This window comes from Capra hircus, chromosome 5 (genome assembly GCF_001704415.2).
Source record: "Capra hircus breed San Clemente chromosome 5, ASM170441v1, whole genome shotgun sequence".
Classification (NCBI taxonomy): Eukaryota; Metazoa; Chordata; class Mammalia; order Artiodactyla; family Bovidae; genus Capra; species Capra hircus.
This window is the reverse complement of record NC_030812.1, coordinates 63,717,966-63,739,874: the sequence shown is the minus strand read 5'-3', so window position 1 is coordinate 63,739,874 and position 21,909 is coordinate 63,717,966. Positions and strand designations below refer to the sequence as shown.

At 40.8% G+C, this 21,909-nt stretch overlaps 1 protein-coding gene across 1 annotated transcript in view; it reads left to right on the top strand.

Moving 5' to 3' along the window:
- Positions 1-21,909, top strand: part of SLC5A8 (solute carrier family 5 member 8) — a 69,323-nt gene that overhangs the window by 26,708 nt on the left and 20,706 nt on the right. Inside the window, exons 6-9 of the mRNA XM_018048162.1 lie at positions 1,116-1,256; positions 17,770-17,899; positions 19,610-19,698; positions 20,810-20,922. Of these exons, the coding sequence (XP_017903651.1) occupies positions 1,116-1,256; positions 17,770-17,899; positions 19,610-19,698; positions 20,810-20,922 (473 nt within the window). The remainder of the gene's footprint in view (positions 1-1,115; positions 1,257-17,769; positions 17,900-19,609; positions 19,699-20,809; positions 20,923-21,909) is intronic.

Sequence of the window (21,909 nt, the reverse complement as noted above, 5' to 3'; positions counted from 1 at the left end):
TGATATTTTCCATACAGTCTATAGTTGGCATATGTATTCTGTATTGCGAAAACCAAAAACCCACTAAATTGAGTGTTTTAAATCTTGTCTTACTTTCTTCCAGTAACTCACAGAACCCTTTAGCTCTTGACGTTTATTAGCTAGTATAGTAGCCGCTTTCTTTATGGGAGAAAGGGCCAACACCCTTGAAACTCTTAGCTTTTGATATTAACTATTAGAGAATGGAATAGAGGCTCTCATCTTTCCATTAGAATGCTGAAAACACATAAAATTGTAGCACTTTACCCAAATGATCTCAAATATAAACTTTGCAGTGAAATTGCAGAATTTCAGAAATGCAGAATGTTTCCATTAAAGCTAATTTTGAAGAAAATGTTCAAGCTTATATTGTGTATCAGAGATGAACAGGCTTATTCCTTCCAAGATGATACAGTAAGAAGAATTAAAAGATGTACTGAATGTGGAAGTTGAGCTTTCTTTGTAATCATGTTTTGTTTAAGTGCCGTAATGTGACTTTCAACTGTGAGCATGTAGTTTGTGCACACAACATTTTAAGAACATGATTATAATGACAGGGTAGTTTTAAACGTGAAAACCTTTAAACTGCATTAATTGAATTCTTCAGCTTGAATATAAAGTAGAACTGGGACTAGAAATGTTCCGGGAGAGGAATTATACACATGAAGTGTGTCAATATTATGTTTATTTCAGTACCATATCTGTTGCTCTAGTGTACCTAGGAATTGCTTGCCCTCTCTTTCTTCAGCTTCATGCTCTTCTCTGATTACAACATGGCAGACTTGTTTAAATAATTCCCTGTGGCCGTGAGAGAACAGTTTCTATAAATGTTCACAACAATTGAAACATTCATTTTGCCTCCAGTCCTATCCAGAATTTCCAAATCTCTGAAAGTATTGATTTTTTTTATTTCACTGAACTTAAGTTAGAAATATTTCTACCTTTTATATTACTTAATCAATCTGTACATATTTGTGTGTATATATATTTGTTTATATTTATGTAAGTATACATAGCTTGCTTCCAAAACACTCTAGAAAGATTTCTGTAATAGTTTACTGAGAGTTCAAATTTGTTTTCTGTTTGTTTTCATTTAGCTTTAATCCTAACCCTTTGCAAAGACACACATTCTGGACGATTATTATAGGAGGGACCTTCACGTGGACCAGCATCTATGGTGTGAACCAATCCCAAGTGCAGAGATATATTTCCTGTAAAAGCAGGTTCCAGGCAAAACTGTAAGCTAAACTATGGTATATGAATCATGAATAACTATCAATTGTCTTTATGGATGCTCAGAAGTCAAGCTTTGCTGGAGTTTGTCTTTTGTATCATGAAATTCTAAGAGATAAATGATATACTTACAAAAGGATCGCATAGAACAAAGTGATACTGTATGTTTTGAATCAGATATTTTAAAATATTTATATCAAGGACCTCTGTTTCTTTTGTCTGCCTTCTGATGGATGAGGATAAGAGGCTTGTGAAAGCTTCCTGATGGAGGGACTGGCTGTGGGGAAGACTGGGTCTTGCTCTTGGGGGCAGGGCCACACTCAGCAAATCTTTAATTCAGTTTTCTCCTGATGGGTGGTGCTGTGCTCCTGGTGGTCCAATGGTTAAGACTCTGTTTCCACAGCAAGGGGTGAGGGTTTGATCGCTGGTTGGGGAAATAAGATCCCACATGCCACACGATGTGGCGAAAAGAAAATTTATATCAATTGTTAAGTAAAACAAACCTTATCAAATAAATAGGCATTTATTTTGTATTTGCTTGTACGAGGAAATATAAGGAATAAAAATTATAAATATGTGGCTCTTATCATAAAGGACAGAGGATAAGATGTTTGGATGACATCATCGACACAATGGACCTGAGTTTGAGCAAACTCTGGAAGATAGTGAAGGACAGGGAAGCCGGGTGTACTGCAGTCTGTGGGGTTGCAAAGAGTCGGACATGACTTAGCACCTGAACAACAATCATGAAGGAACATAGCATCAAATTGGGAAAATATATGCAACTATGTGAAACATGGAATAACACTAGAGGTAAAACAGTTCCCTGAAACAATGTGACAGTAGAGGGAATGTTCTAGAGAGTAGTACAGCCAGATGTGTTGTTTCATTTTATATTCAGACACAGTTATGGGTTCATAACCTGGTTCTAACACCTGCTACTTGAGTAATGGGTGAGTTCCTTAGACTCTCTGAACTTCAGTTTCTAAACTTATACAATGAGCATATCCCACATCTTGTGGAGGAATTATAAAATACTGTGTTTGTCATGCATGTGGTAGGGATCCAGTAAATGTGAATTCCCTTTTCCACCTCAAATCCTGGGATGTGAAGGCAGGGATGAATGAGAGATTCCTGTTGAGCAGGCAGGTCCTGCAGGAAGACCACGTGTGGGCCGGTGGAGAAGAATGGGAGAGCATTCCAGGTGGGAAGAGTGATTTGCCCAAAGCACACAGGTTGGCTTCCAACCTCTTATCATGAGCCCTCTGGAGGGCTTCCCAGGTGGCACTAGTGGTAAAGAACCTGCCTGCCAAAGCAGGAGGCATAAAAGATGCGGGCTCAATCCCTGGGTGGGGGAGATCCCCTGGAGTAGGAGACGGCAACCCACTCCAGTATGCTGGCCTGGGAAATCTTGTAGACAGAGGAGCCTGAAGGGCTACGGTCCATGGGGTGGCAAAGAGTCAGACACTACTGAAGTGACTTAGCACATGCATGTACAGAGGTCAGAAGGACAGCATGGTGAGGGGAGTCTCCAGCCCATCTTGGCTTAGGCAGAGTGTGAGCAGTGGCTGGTTTCTTCTCAGGAGGCCTCAGATAAACTTGGTGACCAGCATTCTTAATACTGATAAATGAGGCTGAGCTGGCTTTCAGGCTTTTTGAAGCTTTAAAACTCTAACAGTAACAAGGTGATTGCAGTAGGAGGAGTGGTAATTCTATTTGTATTAAAGGAGAATATTAAAAATACGTGATGGGAGGAGGAGGTGGAGGAAGCGGCGGCGCTCCCGCCCGGCCGTGACCTCGCGGCTCCCCGACGGCCGAGCGCGCCAGCTCCGGCCACCACGAGACTCCCGGCGCCGCAGGGCCCGCGCTGCACTCCAGTCCGCCGGGGCACCGGGGCGGCCCGCCAGGCCAGCGCTGCGTCGCTCGGCCCGCAGGTCCCGGCCGGCCGCCCGGCCCGCAGCATGGGACGGCCCGGGCGCCCGCGGGGCCGCCTGCCGCTGCCCCTTCTGCCGCTGCCGCTGGCGCTGCTGGGCGGCGGGGCCGTGGCGCTGCCCCCGGGATGCAAGCACGACGGCCGGCCCCGAGGGGCCGGGAGGGCGGCGGGCGCCGCCGAGGGCAAGGTGGTGTGCAGTAGCCTGGAGCTTGCGCAGGTCCTGCCCCCGGACACGCTGCCGAACCTCACGGTCACCCTATGGTGAGAACATTGATATCCGCCACATCCCTGTTAATGTGACGCTGCGTCGAATTGCGCATGGAGCAGATGCTGTGGCTGCCCAGTGGGATTTCGATTTGCTGAATGGACAAGGAGGTTGGAAGTCAGATGGATGCCATATACTCTATTCGGATGAAAACATCACTACCATTCAGTGCTACTCCCTTAGTAACTATGCAGTTTTAATGGATCTGACGGGATCCGAATTCTATACCCAGGCAGCCTGTGGTCCACACTACTGCTGTCGTTCTTCTCTTGTGCCTCCTAGCGGTCTTCGTCAGTTCCATATACCATCACAGTTTGATTAGAATCAGTCTCAAAGGCTGGCACATGCTTGTAAATTTGTGCTTTCATATTTTTCTGACCTGTGTGGTCTTTGTGGGAGGAATAAGTCAAACTAGAAATGCCAGCATCTGCCAAGCAGTTGGAATAATTCTTCATTATTCCACTCTTGCTACAGTACTATGGGTGGGAGTGACAGCTCAGAACATCTACAAATAAAAAAGCTGAAAAATGCCAGGACCCTGATGAGCTGCCCCCTCCACCAAGACCAATGCTTAGGTTCTACCTGATGCCTGGTGGTATACCCAGGCATAGTTTGTAGCATCACTGCAGCAGCAAACATCAAGAATTACAGCAGTCGGCCAAATGCACCCTATTGCTGGAAGACGTGGGAACCCTCCTTGGGAGCCTTCTACGGGCCGCCAGCTTCATCACTTTCGTAAACTGTATGTACTTTCTCAGCATATTTATTCAGTTGAAAAGACACCCTGAGCGCAAATATGAGCTGAAGAAGCCCACCGAGGAGCAGCAGCGGCTGGCAGCCAATGAAAACGGAGAAGTCAGTCATCAGGACTCCATGTCTCTGTCCCTGATCTCCACATCAGCTCTGGAAAACGAATACACTTTCCATGCTCAGCTTCTGGGGGCCAGCCTTACCTTGCTCTTGTATGTTGCCCTGTGGATGTTTGGGGCCTTGACTGTTTCTTTGTATTACCCTTTGGACTTGGTTGTTAGCTTCTTTTTTGGAGCCACGTGTTTGAGCCTCAGTGCATTCATCGTGGTTCACCATTGTGTCAACAGGGAGGATGTCCGGCTCGCATGGATCATGACTTGCTGCCCAGGACGGAGCGCCTATTCAGTCCACGTCAACGTGCAGCCCCCCAGCTCCAGCGGGCCGAGTGGGGAGGCTCCCAAGTGCACCAACAGCAGCGCAGAATCTTCATGCACAAACAAGAGTGCTTCAAGCTTCAAAAACTCCTCCCAGGGCTGCAAATTAACCAACTTGCAGGCTGCCGCGGCCCAGTGCCACACCTATTCCCTCCCTTTGAATGCCATGCCTCAGCTCGACGATAGTCTGACAGAACATTCAATGGACAACGATATTAAAATGCATGTGGCGCCTTTAGAAGTTCCATTTTGAACAAATGTGCACCCAAGCTGCCATCATAAAAACAGAAGTAAAGGGCACCTCTTTACATAGAACACAGGCTTGTATAAAATATGATTGATTGTAATGAAAGCAATAGTTTCTATGACTACGATTGGTCCCTGTGAAATGTCCAGTCCAAGTCCTAAGTTCCTCGGTGCTTGCAGCTAGTTTCCAGATGTCTCACTGTTTAGGCCAATCAAGGACGATTCGAGGATGGGGGGGGGGGTGCCATTCCACGGTCAAGTCACCCAAGAAGTCCTCTGTCATGGTCATGTTCCATTGTAGTATTAGTAACCTTCTATGTTATTTGAGTAACATAATCACACACAAAGTTGTTAATATCATTTGAGCAGTTAGATAACCATATACTATGGGGTCCCCAATCAACAATTGTATGGTTCAGTTCAGTTCAGTTGCTCAGTCGTGTCTGACTCTTTGCAACCCCATGAATCGCAGCACGCCAGGCCTCCCTGTCCATCACCAACTCCCGGAGTTTACTCAAACTCATGTCCCTCGAGTCGGTGATGCCATCCAGCCATCTCATCCTCTGTCATCCCCTTCTCCTCCTGCCCCTAATCCCTCCCAGCATCAGAGTCTTTTCCAATGAGTCAACTCTTCGCATAAGGTGGCCAAAGTATTGGAGTTTCAGCTTTAGCATATGATTAGCCATAAACATCAATTTTCCTGATTTGGCCTGACATTTGTCCCGGTGAAAGAATATATTTAAAGTTCTTGTTAGTAAACCCTTTGCATAGTGTTCTTTGTTCTTTCCTTAACTCTTTCCCTAAAGTTTCAGTAGTATAAACATGGTTCACGGACAAAGAAAGGGTAGTAAATAATCCAAGCAGTGTCCGAAAGTCCTCTTTTAGAGGCAGGGCGAAAGCCTGTTTGTTGGGTAACATTTATGCATGATTCTGTTGGGCCCATATACAAAGGAAGGACTTTATAACCTAGAGAGATATTAATTAGTTTTTCTCTTTTTCAGGATAAGAGGGCCTCTCCAAGTTCCAAGGAGGGGGCATATGTGTTGAGTCATTAGTGGATACGATTGCGCCTATATCTGTCCATTCTATAACCTACAATAAAAAAGGGGTGTTAGGTACATAAGTCCATTAAGTGTGATCGATCAAGTCACCCTGAGCCGGGGAAGCAAAAGCAAGCAAAGCAAGCATAGCAAAGAAAAATATTTTCAGGATTCCGAGGCATTCCCTGTTGAGAAATCAGATTTTCAGTTTGATTAGTAAGGGTTTTTATCTGTCCCCAAGAAGGGAGATCATAAGGTCAATGACGTTGAGTGCGGTGTTTTTTGGAAATTTTTAAAGTCGCCACGGCTTGTATTGGAATTCCTTCCTCCTGAGGTTTTTGTTGTATCGTTTCTAGTCTGAACATTGGGGGCCCCCTTAAGTTGAATCTTCTGAAGAGGAAGTTATATGAGTTCGTTGGATCCATCTGGAAAAATAAAAGCATATCTCTTTCCCTGTAAGATTAGTTTCTTAGATTTCCATGGATTAGTTAACCTGTCTTGATATCAAATAGGCAAACGTTTCAAAATGCTTTTCTGCTTTTGTCAAAATATCTCCATGCGGTAAGTTTAAAAATTTTAAAATAAATGAGGCTATATTAACAATAGTTATAGAAAGAAAGGAAAGTGATAATGATGAAAACATTCTTAGGAAATACTTCAGTCCAAAAGAAAAAAAATCATCTAGAAATCTGTTTGGGACAGGTATTTGGCTGTGGTTTTGAATTAATGGGTTGATTTTCTCTTCGTTCAGTATATACATTTTTCCTGATATAGTAAAAAAAAATGGGATCTGACTGTGTTTTAAGTGCTTTGTGTTATTTGGGGCAAAGGATTAGGAGCAAACACTAGACTAATTTTTCCTAAGTGAAATTATTGAACGTTGATGCAGAACAAGTTGATAAATGAAATGTTCAGTTCAGTTCCGTTCAGTCGCTCAGTCGTGTCCGACTCTTTGCTTCCCCATGAATTGCAGCACGCCAGGCCTTCCTGTTCATCACCATCTCCTGGAGTTCACTCAGACTCAGGTCCATCGAGTCCGTGATGCCATCCAGCCATCTCATCCTCTGTCATCCCCTTCTCCTCCTGCCCCCAATCCCTCCCAGCATCAGAGTCTTTTCCAATGAGTCAACTCTTCGCATGAGGTGGCCAAAGTACTGGAGTTTCAGCTTTAGCATCATTCCTTCCAAAGAACACCCAGGGCTGATCTCCTTCAGAATGGATGGGTGGGATCTCCCTGCAGTCCAAGGGATTCTCAAGAGTCTTCTCCAACACCACAGTTCAAAAACATCAATTCTTCAGTGCTCAGCCTTCTTCACAGTCCAACTCTCACATCCATACATGACCACAGGAAAAACCATAGCCTTGACTAGACGGACCTTAGTCAGCAAAGTAATGTCCCGGCTTTGGAATATGCTATCTAGGTTGGTCATAACTTTTCTTCCAAAGAGTAAGCATCTTTTAATTTCATGGCTGCAATCACCATCTGCAGTGATTTTGGAGCGCCCCCCAAATAAAGTCTGACACTGTTTCCGCTGCTTCCTCATCTATTTCCCATGAAGTGATGGGACTGGATGCCATGATCTTAGTTTTCTGAATGTTGAGCTTTAAGCCAACTTTTTCACTCTCCTCTTTCACTTTCATCAAGAGGCTTTTTAGCTCCTCTTCACTTTCTGCCATGAGGGTGGTGTCATTTGCATATCTGAGGTTATTGATATTTCTCCCAGCAATCTTGATTCCAGCTTGTGTTTCTTCCAGTCCGGCGTTTCTCATGATGTACTCTGCATAGAAGTTAAATAAGCAGGGTGACAATATACATCCTTGACGTACTTTTCCATGTCCAGTTCTACCTGTTGCTTCCTGGCCTGCATACAGATTTCTCAAGAGGCCGGTTAGGTGGTCTGGTCTTCCCATCTCTTTCAGAATTTTCCACAGTTTATTGTGATCCACACAGTCAAAGGCTTTGGCATAGTCAATAAAGCAGAAGTAGATGTTTTTCTGGAACTCTCTTGCTTTTTTGATGATCCAGTGGATGTTGGCAATTTGATCTCTGGTTCCTCTGCCTTTTCTAAAACCATGAACATCAGGGAGTTCACGGTTCATGTATTGCTGAAGCCTGGCTTGGAGAATCTTGAGCATTACGTTACTAGCATGTGAGATGAGTACAATTCTGTGGTAGTTTGAGCATTCTTTGGCATTGCCTTTCTTAGGGATTGGAATGAAAACTGACCTTTTCCAGTCCTGTGGCCACTGCTGAGTTTTCCATATTTGCTGGCATTTTGAGTGCAGCACTTTCACAGCATCATCTTTCAGGATATGAAACAGCTCAACTGGAATTCCATCACCTCCACTAGCTTTGTTCGTAGTCATGCTTTCTAAGGCCCACTTGACTTCACATTCCAAGATGTCTGGCTCTAGATTAGTGATCACATCATCATGATTATCTGGGTCGTGAAGATCTTTTTTGTATAGTTCTTCCATGTATTCTTGCCATCTCTTCTTAATATCTTCTGCTTCTGTTAGGTCCATACAATTTCTGTCCTTTATCGAGCTCGTCTTTGCATGAAATGTTCCCTCAGTATCTCTAATTTTCTTGAAGAGATCTCTAGTCTTTCCCAATCTGTTGTTTTCCTCTATTTCTTTGCATTGATCGCTGAAGAAGGCTTTCTTATCTCTTCTTGCTATTCTTTGGAACTCTGCATTCAGATGCTTATATCTTTCCTTTTCTCCTATGCTTTTTGCCTCTCTTCTTTTCACAGCTATTTGTAAGGCCTCCCCAGACAGCCATTTTGCTTTTTTGCATTTCTTTTCCATGGGGTTGGTCTTGATCCCCGTCTCCTGTACAATGTCACGAACCTCATTCCATAGTTCATCAGGCACTCTGTCTATCAGATCTAGGCCCTTAAATCTATTTCTTACTTCCACTGTATAATCATAAGGGATTTGATTTAGGTCATACTGGAATGGTCTAGCGGTTTTCCCCACTTTCTTCAATTTGAGTCTGAATTTGGTAATAAGGAGTTCATGATCTGAGCCACAGTCAGCTTCTGGTCTTGTTTTTGCTGACTGTATAGAGCTTCTCCATCTTTGGCTGCAAAGAATATAATCAATCTGATTTCAGTGTTGACCATCTGGTGATGCCCATGTGTAGAGTCTTCTCTTGTGTTGTTGGAAGAGGGTGTTTGCCATGACCAGTGCATTTTCTTGGCCAAACTCTATTAGTCTTTGCCCTGCTTCATTCTGCATTCCAAGGCCAAATTTGCCTGTTAATCCAGGTGTTTCTTGACTTCCTACTTTTGCATTCCAGTCCACTATAATGAAAAGGACATCATTTTTGAGTGTTAGTTCTGAAAGGTCTTGTAGGTCTTCATAAAACCGTTCAACTTCAGTTTCTTCAGTGTTACTGGTTGGGGCATAGACTTGGATAACTGTGATATTGAATGGTTTGCCTTGGAGACGAACAGAGATCATTCTGTTGTTTTTGAGACTGCATCCAAGTATGGCATTTCGGACTCTTTTGTTGACCATGATGGCTACTCCATTTCTTCTGAGGGATTCCTGCCTGCAGTAGTGGATATAATGGTCATCTGAGTTCAATTCACCCATTCCAGTCCATTTTAGTTCGCTGATTCCTAGAATGTCGACGTTCACCCTTGCCATCTCTTGTTTGACCACTTCCAATTTGCCTTGATTCATGGACCTGACATTCCAGGTTTCTATGCAATATTGCTGTTTATAGCATTGGATCTTGCTTCTGTCACCAGTCACATCCACAGCTGGGTATTGTTTTTGCTTTGGCTCCATCCCTTCATTCTTTCTGGAGTTATTTCTCCACTGATCTCCAGTAGCATATTGGGCACCTAATGACCTGGGGAGTTCCTCTTTTGGTATCCTATCATTTTGCCTTTTCATACTGTTCATGGGTTTTCAAGGTAAGGATACTGAAGTGGCTTGCCCTTCCCTTCTCCAGTGGACCACATTCTTTCAGACCTCTCCACCATGATCCGCCCATCTTGGGTTGCCCCGCAGGCATGGCTTGGTTCCATAGAGTTAGACAAGGCGGTGGTCCTAGTGTGATTAGATTGACTAGTTTTCTGTGAGTATGGTTTCAATATGTCTGCCCTCTGATGCCCTCTTTCAACCCCTACCATCTTACTTGGGTTTCTCTTACCTCGGGCGTGGGGTATTTCTTCGCGGCTGCTCCAGCAAGGCACAGCCGCTGCTCCTTACCTTGGACGAGGGGTATCTCCTTACCTCTGCTGTTCCTGACCTTCAACGTGGGATAGCTCCTCTAGGCCCTCCTGTGCCTGCGCAGCCACTGCTCCTCGGGTTACTCCTCTGGCTGCCGGCCCTGGCCTTGGGCGTCGGTGGCTCCTCCCAGCTGCCGCCCCTGGCCTCGGGCTCGGGGTGGCTCCTAAGGGTCATCGCCCCTGGCCTTGGATGCAGGGTAGCTCCTCTTGGCCGCTGCCCCTGACTTCAGATGCTCATATGTTGCTCATATCCAAATATATTTGACCTTGTCCTTGGAAAAGAAATGCAGCCTGGCAGCTGTTAAATCTCTCTGTTGAGTGTGTCAAGGAAGATGATTATACTTTCAAGACAGACCTGAAAAGAAGGTGAATGTTTTTGCACTTTTGATATTCTTAGGAACAAATAACTAATTTGGCAAATGGTGCCCCTTTTATGTTGTTTTTGTTTTGTATTGTGAAACAGGCATTGAAGTTGATGTTATCTTGTTTTAAGAATCTTACAGACTGGAAATAGAAATAAAGCTATATTAACAGTAATTATAGGCTTAAAAAATATGTTGTGTCAGAATCTAGTAAAGTCTGCTCTGGATCAGGAAGATAAAGTGTTCCTGTGAATTTTTCTTTATTTAATTTCCTATTTGTAGTTACAGTGTGTAATGTGTTTGTTTAATTATGTCTTGTGTTTGTGGATTATAAGGAATGTTTGTAATCTGTTTAATAGGGAATGAATGTAAAAATTGTTTGAATTGTTTAGAAATATAGGTAGGGCCATTGTCTGTTTTTATAGAGCTAGGCGTTCTCATTATTGCAAAGTAAACTAATAGGTGGGTTATAACATGTTCTGTAGTTTCACCTTAGAGAGGTGTGGCCCCTATAAAAGAAGAATTTGTATTGATTGAGACATGTAAGAAGGAAGAGGAAGAAAGTTCAGGGTAATGAGTTAAATCCATTTATCATAAAATTTTCTTTAATTTGTCATAAACCCTGTTTATATTTTGTATTCATCATTTTATTTGCCATTTCATGTATCTTTTTTTTCTTTAGCAACTATGAAGTGTCTTGTATGTTAGTATTTTTATAGATTGGTGAATATATTTATTATATTATATATTATAATATATATTTTATATAAATATATATATTTATATATTTATTAATAGTTCAAAGTCTCTTTAGTTTTTCTGTAAGAAAAACTTTTTGTAAGAGAAAGTTAGTGTTCAGTAATTAATGTTTTAAAATCTTATTTCATTTGGAAATGACCCAATTATTTAATAAACTTTTATTATTTAGTTTAGTATAACTCTAGAAATTTAAGTTACCCCAATCTTAAGAGATTATTTTAGATTATAATAACAGATTATAATAATAGATTATTTTATTAAAAATATAATTATTTTAATAGAGTTTATCTAAAAATTTTCATTTCATTTATATATTTATATATATATAAAGAGTTATCTTTTTGTTGACAAATTTAGTTTACCTTAAACCTAAGCATAATAAAAGTATTACGTAATGTTGATGATTTAAGACATGTCTTAATTAGATTAGCAAACAATTATATTTAAATTATATATTTATATTTAATTAATCATTATATTTATGAGGAGAGCAAAAAAGTTGGCTTAAAGCTCAACATTCAGAAAACGAAGATCATGGCATCCAGTCCCATCACTTCATGTGAACTAGATGGGGAAACAGTAGAAACAGTGTCAGAATTTATTTTTTTGGGCTCCAAAATCACTGCAGATGGTGATTGCAGCCATGAAATTAAAAGACGCTTACTCCTTGGAAGAAAAGTTATGACCAATCTAGATAGTATATTCAAAAGCAGAGACATTACTTTGCTGACTAAGGTCCGTCTAGTCAAGGCTATGGTTTTTCCTGTGGTCATGTATGGATGTGAGAGTTGGACTGTGAAGAAGGCTGAGCGCCGAAGAACTGGTGCTTTTGATCTGTGGTGTTGGAGAAGACTCTTGAGAGTCCCTTGGACTGCAAGGAGATCCAACCAGTCCATTCTGAAGGAGATCAGCCCTGGGTGTTCTTTGGAAGGAATGATGCTAAAGCTGAAACTCCAGTACTTTGGTCACCTCATGCGAAGAGCTGACTCATTGGAAAAGACTCTGATGTTGGGAGGGATTGGGGGCAGGAGGAGAAGGGGATGACAGAGGATGAGATGGCTGGATGGCATCACGGACTCGATGGACGTGAGTCTGAGTGAACTCCAGGAGATGGTGATGGACAGGGAGGCCTGGTGTGCTGCGATTCATGGGGTCACAAAGAGTCAGACACGACTGAGCGACTGAACTGAACTGAACTGAACTGAATATTTAATATTGAATATTTTTCAGTTCATCTTAACTTGAATTTAAATAGAGCTTATTAACTTCATATTATCCAAAAACAAAGACATATATTGAGACATAGATAATTTTAGATAGATAGGCATAGCTTTCCACTTGAAATTTAAAATATCTTTTTGTTTTATTTTTTATTTATTTTATTTTATTTTTTTTAATTCCACCAACTCGTTTTTGGCTGGAGTCCTAGATAGAGTGGCCTGTGTATCCCAAGGACATGATAAGAGTTAATTTTAGGTTTTTTCTTAGACTTGTTTTTGTTTCCCAGGCAGAATTGGAGCTCCAAAAAAGTGTTTTAACAAGTTAACCTTTTCCTAACTGCATGTGTAAGAAGAATCAGTTTTGCAATTTCAAAAAAGATTTTAATCAGTTTTCTCTGGAGTCTAAAGAATATCATGGCCATTCAGTGTCAAAAATATCATTTTCTCTTTTGTAGTTACAGTATATTATTAATGATACATGCATGAGGGAATTGCTGTCATATAGGAAGTAAAGCCTTGGGTATAAATTTTTGACAAATATTAGGACTGTTAAGCATACCTTGAGGTAACATAGTCTATTGAAATCTTTTATGAGGCCCGATGTGATGAGGATAAGGGAGAGATAAGGTGAATTTCTCCTGGTCTAAAGAGTGTAAAGGTATATTTAAAAAGCAATCTTGTAAATCAGTAATAATAATGTGCCAATTTTGAAGAATAGTAGTAGGTGATGGGATCCTTGGTTATAATGCATCTATAGGTTTCATAGATGCATTAACTTTTCTAAGGTCTGTTAAGAGACACCATTTGTTAGATTTCTTCTTTATAATAAAAATAGGAGAGTTCTAAAGAGAGTAAGATTCCTTGATATGTTTCAATTCTAATTGTGTGTCTATAGGTTCTTTAGTAGCCTGTAATTTATCTTTCATAAGGGGCCATTGCTCTGTCCAAATAGGCTCGTCATTCTTCCAAGTTATTTTGATAATTGCTTTGTTTGTTAAATGAGCAGTGGCCCCTAGGAAAAATGTGGAATGTATATCTGAGTTTGCCATTGCATAAGTAAGTCTCTTTCTATTAGATTGAGGGGTGCATTTATCACATAAAGTCTTAATGTTGTAGGTTGGCCTTTTGGCCCTTGATATGGGGTCGCTAAGAGTCAGACACGACTGAGTGACTTCACTTTCACTTTTCACTTTCATGCATTGGAGAAGGAAATGGCAACCCACTCCAGTGTTCTTGCCTGGAGAATCCCTGGGATGGGGGAGCCTCATGGGCTCCCGACTATGGGGTCGCACAGAGTCGGACACGACTGAAGCGACTTAGCAGCAGCAGCAGCAGCATGGGTAGATCTAAACATTTTGATAAATTTCTTGTACTTTGGCTTTGAGAAATTCCTGCAATTTGGCAAGAGACCTTTTGTACAGGCAAGGATTTGGGCCATAAGTGTTTGGAAATAATAGTAATACTAGATCCAGGGTCGAGGAGACCAGAAAATCTTTTGTTATTAATTTTGATATTTATATTTGGTTGGGCATAATCAGATACCAATGATGTCCATAAGGATTGTTTTTGATCTGTATTGCTGAATCTGCCTGCCCATACATTATTAGAGGAGTTAACAGAAATGTAAGGCAAAAGAAGTAATTGAGCACTTTTGTCCCCCTTTTTGAATTGCCATAGAATCTGAGATGACATCATAATTTGAATCTCTCCAGAATAATTTGAATCAATTATTCCAGGGTGAACAGTAATTCCTTTAGAAGCCAAACTAGATCGGCCAAATAAAAGATTGAAGGTTTATGGGGGCAGGGGTCCAAGAAGTCCGGTGGGTACTCTAGAAGGGACTGCTTAGGGTAAAGGAAAAAAAATCATCTAGGGCTGGTATTAACGGTAGCATTGCTGGATGTGGAGGGTTTGAAGGAAAAGATAGAATTTGCCCCTGGTTTTTGTTGTAGGGGACCTGGGGTGTCCCCTGTTTTGAGTTCCCTGGAATAGGTTTTCCATCAATATCAAATTTAAATTCACAATCTTTGACCCAATGCATTCCTCTATGGCAGTGAGGGCAAATTCTTAGGGGTTTTTTATTAGCCTTTTTAGGGCAGTCCCCTTTTAAATGGTTTTTATCTCTGCATGTAAAGCATCCTTCATTTCCCTTTTTAAAAACAGTAGCCATTGTTTTAGCTAGCATTTGCATCTTTTGAGTTTCTGATCCTAGATTGTAAGGAGCCTTCAAATAATCAATAATAGTCCCAGTCTCACAAAGTGCAGCGATAGCTCTTTGATATTCCTGATTTGCATTCTTATAAGCAAGTAATTTCTCTGGCTGTTTCTTGGTTTCTTCTCTGATTACAGTACGGGAAATAGCAGTTTCTACTCTAGCAAAAAAAAATTAGCATAACTTTCATTAGGTTCCAACAAAGGAGAGACTTTTGGAGTTGTGCCTGTTGGCAGAGGAGGAGCATATGGAGCAGCCGGGGCAGGGCTAGTAAGAAAATTTTGAAATATTTTATGTTGTTCTAATTGGGCCTTTTGTAAAGTTTCATCGTCTAATTCATATACATGCAATAAGTGTTCTGTCTGTGTTTGAATATTAGGAGGGCTAGAATTTACCTTGAAATAGCCAGAAATCAATTGGAATATTTTTTCCTTGCTTGATGGCTCATTCAACATTTTCTTTGACCTGGTGCCAACTTTCTAAATCAAAACTGCCTTTATCAGGGAACCAAGGGTTACATTTAACCAGTGTTTGAAAGCAAGCCTCTATTCATTGGCATGAAACCAAAAGTCCCTGAGCTTTAAACAAATGGTGAAGTAAAGTAGAGAAATGATGGGGCTTTCCAGCCGTTTGACCCATGTCTTAGTACTTACCAACCTCAATATGTCCTGACCTCAATAGGTCCCGAGTCCCTCCGACCAAAGTGCCATGTATTTCAGGGACCCAAGAGTCCCTGTTCTGGGATGCCACTTGTTGGGGTCCTTTAATGGACCAGGACCTGGTGGTCCGGAGGAGGCGATGATAAGAAAGTGAAAGAGAGAGAGGCTGATACTCCCTGGTTTACGCAGAAAACCAATAAAGCCCTTGACACAGGACTTGTGTCTCTCACAAAGGCACCGGGTGCCCTCTAGAGGGGGGTGAAGGCACGGGGCGCCTTCTCTAGAGAGTCTTAGAAGCCTGGGCAGGAGAGTGAGCAAGACGGGTCTCTGCGCTCCAAAGAATCAGCCGAGGAGAGAGAGAGAGAGAGAGGGACAAAGAAAGAAAGAAAGACATGGGGACCCAAGCTCTGATGGAGCAAAGGTGCTTTAATGATTTCTCTGTGAGTATATGAAGGCTGTGGTACAAGAAGTTTCTTTCGACAATGATAAAGAGCAGAAAACCAAATGTACAGCAACTGTCACCAAGGGAACAAGGGATTAATAATGGTCACAAGGTCAGGAGACAATCCATATCTCAAGGAAGGGGATTGAGACTAAGCAGTCTTGTCGTAAAGAGAATGTTTACTAAAGGAGATTCAAGCCTGTCTCACACAATGACCTCAGTTCCTGGGAGTAGCGTGCTGTTCCACTTAAAAAGAAACAAAGGACTTGTGAGAAAGAGCAGGTAGGAATCCTCCTGTTAAACATTCCCTGACAATATAGCAAAATGACTCAATTATACATATACACTTATCTATTATTTTTCAAATTCTTTTACCATTTAGTTTCTTGCAAAGTATTGAGCAGAGTTCCCTGTGCTATACAGTAGATTCTTGTTGGTTATCCATTACTCATTAGGCAGTAACAAAACACACAGTGGATGTAGTCAATCAAGGGAAAAGACTAGCAATCTGTTGTTTGGGACTTCTTGCAGGTTAGGTTCTCCTGGAAGCAGACTTTGAGATGGAGGTTAGCATGCCAGAGTCTCCTAGGGAATTACCACTGCCAAAAAGAAGGAAGGGGAGATTGGCCAAGGGAGAAGGTAGACTGAAATGCAGTCTCAACAGAGGCCTCAACAGGAGCTTTTGAGCTGAGGTGACCCTTCAGGCTGTTCCAGGTTGGCTTGAGGGAACTCAGCCTTTAAACCTCTGAATCTAGTCATCATTCTGTGCAGGCTGCCCTGGGGAAGGAGATAAGAGTTGGTGGTGGGGTGGGCACCTCTCTTCAGTCCAGGAGTCCACTATAGTACCCTTGGGGGAAAAAACCATAGCCACCTTAGTGGGAGAAATATTTGCTATCAACTGCTTATTAAAATAGGGCTTCCCTGATAAGACATAGCGTTCAATGATATTAACACTAGTAATATCACTAACTTCCATTTAACAAGTGGTTATTACATGCTATTGTATTACATGATAGACACTTTATTTAGTCTTACATATAACTCAGTGAGGTATGCATTGTTATTTCTAGCTGTCAGTGAAGAAACTGAAGAAACTGAGGATCAGAGAGGTTAATTTACTTGCCTAATGTCACATATGATAGAGCTAAGATTTATGCTCAGGACTGACTCCAGTGCTATTACAGAAACCTTTACATTCTACTGGAGCACATGCCATGTATTGAAATGCTGAACATTATTTTGGAAGATACCTGTCTAGGGATGCAGGTTTGCCTTTCCTATTTAATGGATGGCATCACAAGCCGCATTTAAACAACTTTGGTGAGTTGCTATGTAGATGCTAACAATGTTATGCAAAGGGAAAATGAATAAGTCCCTGCTCTGTTGTCTGTTAAAGTCTCTATTTCATGACAAAAGGTCCTGAAGTAGCGTAATTTTGTTACAGTTGTTCTTTAGTCGCTCAGTCGTATCTGACTTGTTTGCAACCCCATGGACCGTAGCCCACCAGGCTCCTCTGTCCGTGGTATTTCCCAGGCAAGAATACTGGAGTGGATTGCCATTTCCTTCTCCAGGGGATCTCCCCGACCCAGGGATGGAACCTGCATCTCCTGCATTGACAGTTGGACTCTTTACTGCTGAGCCACCAGGGAAGCCCAAAGTAGTGTAGTTAAACAACATTATAAAGCTAATAACGCCCATGGAACTCCGACCAGGAGGATACATTCATTCAGTGGCAAAACCCCATCTACTCCAAATATTTCCAAATACAGTGTTGATTGACCTCATAAACAGAAGGTTATGCCAGAATAAAGAAGTAGCATTTTTGACACCCAAAAGAGAATGCATGTCTATTGAATATAGTCATGAAAGTCTCTTCTGTTTTACAATTTTCCTCATCTTTGAGATGGAAATTAAAAGTGTCATGTACTTGTTTGTTTATACTTTATTAGGTCTCTCTACATCAATCTCGTGGGACTCTGGGTGATCCTTGTCTGCTCCGTGCTTTGTGGGCTTGCCCTCTATTCCAGGTACCATGACTGTGATCCTTGGACAGCCAAGAAAGTGTCTGCACCAGACCAGGTCCAGTATCATGTCTTTCTTACGTGCAGTAATGACGTTCCCAAAGTTTATTAGCTGGGAGGAGAGAGTGTTCATGTTCTTGTAAAGTAATAGCAAATAGGCACATTATTCATTTTTAGTTTCTATAAAGCATTTGGAAAATTTTTATTTTAGTAGACGTAACAAGAATGAAGAATGGTGAGATTTCCCTGGTGGTCCAGTGGTGAAGGATCTGCCTGCCAGCGCAGGGGACACGGGTTCCATCTCTGGTCCCGGGATGATCCCATATGCTGCAGAGCAACTAAGCCTGTGTGCCGCAACTACTGGAGCCCGTGCTCTAGAGCCCATGCTCTGTAACAAGGAAAGCCTCTGCAATGAGAAACCTGCACACCGCGGTCAGAGAGCGGCCCCCTCTCACGGCAGCTAGAGAAAGCCCAAGTGCCCTGACAAAGACGTGGTGTCAAAAATAAATAAGTAAACAAATAATAGAAAAATATATGGAAATACCTGGGAACACTTTCAAGGCAGGTCATGCACTGACAAAGAAGCTGCAGTATGATTGCTTAACTTGTGAAAGTGAAAGTTGCTCAGTCATCTCTGACTCTTTGCGACCCCATGGACTTTACAGTCCATGGAATTCTCCAGGCCAGAATACTGGAGTGGGTAGCCTTTCTCATCTCCAGGGGATCTTCCCAACCCAGGAATCGAACCAGGGTCTCCTGCATTGCAGGCAGATTCTTTACCAACTGAACTATTTGTTACCTAGGGTAATTGATATGATTACTTCATGCTAGCCTAGCCTATACCCTAATGAATGAATTGTTATAAAGTCTTGATGGCATACAGTATAATAGTCATATTCATAATATAGTGTTAGAAGCATTGTTGTGTGTTTTTTTTATCACTTACTTGGCGATGATTGGTTGTTGCAGTTTCTGCAGTTTTTAGAGAGAGACATACTGTGCAGTAAGACAATTCTTTGAAATCAGTAATAAAACAGTAAAAAAAAAATCTAACATGTTGTTTTCATATTAAATATCACTCACATCATACCTGTGTAGGGATAGGTTATCCACTTCAACAAAGTCATGCATATGGTGTTCTACATGTATATTTTTCTGTATTAAAAAAAAATCCACATATAAGCAGACCCACACAGTTCAAACTCATTTCGTACTAGGGTCAACTGTATAAGCAGTGCTAATTACATTTTCACTCCCGAATAGTGATTGAAGTTCACAGGTATAAACTTGAGTCATCAAGTGAAGTTAAATTAAGTGAATGCTTCTTACTTAAGCACAGAGGTATGTAAAAATATTTCCTTTAAATTGATTTATTATTTCAAAAAATGAGAACAGCTGCCTATTACTGAGCCTTTACTATATTCTGTCTTCTATACTAAGAACTTACATAGATGATCTAATTTAAGTTTTGTAGTAACTCTATGAGGTTAGGATTACTATTCCTATTTTACAGATGAGGAAACTGAGGCTCAGAGAAACTAAATAACAAAAGCCACATGTATCTGAATCCAGAGCCTGTACCCTTAGCTACTATTCTATTCATTTATTTAAATGTTAGCAGGTAAAGAGTTTAATTTTTCATATTTGGACATTTCAGTTGTGTGGAATATCTTCCTTTAGTTCTTGAAGGAAGAAGAGATAAATGAGATGTTAATTGATTTTATTTCATAGCCAATAGTATTCAAGAGTAAATTTTGGAATTTTTCAGCTCATGCCTTATTTGGTACTGGACATTCTGCAAGATTATCCAGGACTTCCTGGACTTTTTGTGGCCTGTGCTTACAGTGGAACATTAAGGTATGAACTAGGATGCTAATAATACAAGTTTTCCCTCTTGGGATGTTTCTTTTATTATTGGATATTTGGGGGGACAAAGTTGAATTCTGGACATGGGCACAAATGGCCCTAAATAGGTAATTATTCCATGTCTCCTTTCTGTCAGTCTGGCTCTTCTCTCTGAGGGTTGGCTGTCTGTTGTCATAAGTCCTTGCTTTTATCTTTAGTCCCTACTGTCTAAAACATCATCACATACCCCATAAAGTCACAATAATGATAATCAGTCAATGGTGAATTTTGCTGATGGTCAAAAATAAGGACCTACAGTCTTAGTTTAAAATATGAATGTAACTAAAGCATGGTCAAATGGAAAACTCAGAGTACAAATCTCCTATTACAGGCTGAATAATATATACTGTCCAGAGAATCTTGTTTTGTGTTTGAGCTTATTCATTGCACTTTGTTCCTGTGTTACACTTATTATTATCATGTACAACATATGTTAGTGAAGATCCAGCAAATTAATATTATTAATATTTATGGTGAATGTTAGTGAGGACTCATGATAGTCCTTTCTATGCATAAAGAAAAATGTGCTTTAAAGTCATTATCTAGCAATATTGCATAATCTAAGAGATTCTTTCATGGATAATAAGGATTAATTGCAAAATGGAAGCAACATTAAATTATCCATTCTAACTATTAAGCCTATGGATTTGCCTGAATCATTCTTGGATGACAGCTTCCAGAAAGAGGATGATGTAATTATTAAAAAATAATGTAGTAGGTAAAATAGATAAAAAAAACCCCAAAGTCCTACTATATAACATAGGAAACTACTCAATATCTTATAATAAACCATAATGGAAAATAATATGACAAAGAATATATATATGTATATACATATACATATATACATATTAATATATACATATATATACTGAATAACTTTGCTGTATGACAGAAACTACCACAACATTGTACATCAACTATACTTCAGTAAATAATTAAGAAAATACTGTAGTAGAAATCTGGTTATATTTCAGAAGTGACAATGTTTTCTTTTTCTTATACCCAGTTAAGGTATTATTAAAGTTTACATATACATTAAAATTTTGATTTCCCTATACAGCACAGTGTCCTCCAGTATTAATGCCTTAGCAGCAGTGACCATGGAAGACCTAGTGAAACCTCGCTTCCCATCTCTCTCGGAAAAGTCTCTCTCTTGGATTTCACAAGGAATGAGTAAGGTTTCATTTCACAATTCCATTTTAACTCTGGGACATCATTTTTAGAGATACCAGAAATTATTTTCCATGGAAAACAGTGTGAGTGTACGCATGCATGTGACTTAATGCAGTCATGGCCATATTTGCAATCAAGATTTGGGATATACTTCAAACAATTGTCCAGTGACCACAAAGAACAATTTCCAGGGGTCCTATTTGGCTAACTTTCTTTTATACCTTCTTCCTATCCCAAATCTATGTTAGAATTCTTAGCTACAGTTAAAAATTCAACCCCTTTCCATCAACCACAGTTTTAAGAGATATCCTTAGTTTGGAACCAAGAGTCACACATTTTCTCTATTACCTAAGAGGGCACTGACAGTTTAAGATATATAGTCTTATGTGTATGGATTGATGATAAAGAAAGAGTATTGTGATTCTTTTAAACCAATCTTGATTGTTCTATCTGCATGTGTAGGCTGTCCAGGAGATAGTCAATAAAATTGTATGAGGAATGCTCAACTTTATTCAATATGAATTCTCAAAATCATAGATTGTAGGATCTTCAGTTCAGTTCAGTTCAGTTGCTCAGTCGTGTCCGATTCTTTGCGACCCCGTGAATCTCAGCACGCCACGCCTCCCTGTCCATCACCAACTCCCGGAGTTCACTCAAACTCATGTCCATCGAGTCGGTGATGCCATCCAGCCATCTCATCCTCTGTTGTCCCCTTCTCCTCCTGCCCCCAGCCCCTCCCAGCATCAGAGTCTTTTCCAATGAGTCAACTCTTCGCATGAGGTGGCCAAAGTATTGGAGTTTCAGCTTCAGCATCAGTCCTTCCAATGAACACTCAGGACTGATCTCCTTTAGAATGGACTGATTGGATCTCCTTGCAGTCCAAGGGACTCTCAAGAGTCTTCTCCAACACCGCAGTTCAAAAGCATCAATTATTCAGCACTCAGCTTTCTTCACAGTCCAACTCTCACATCCATACATGACCACAGG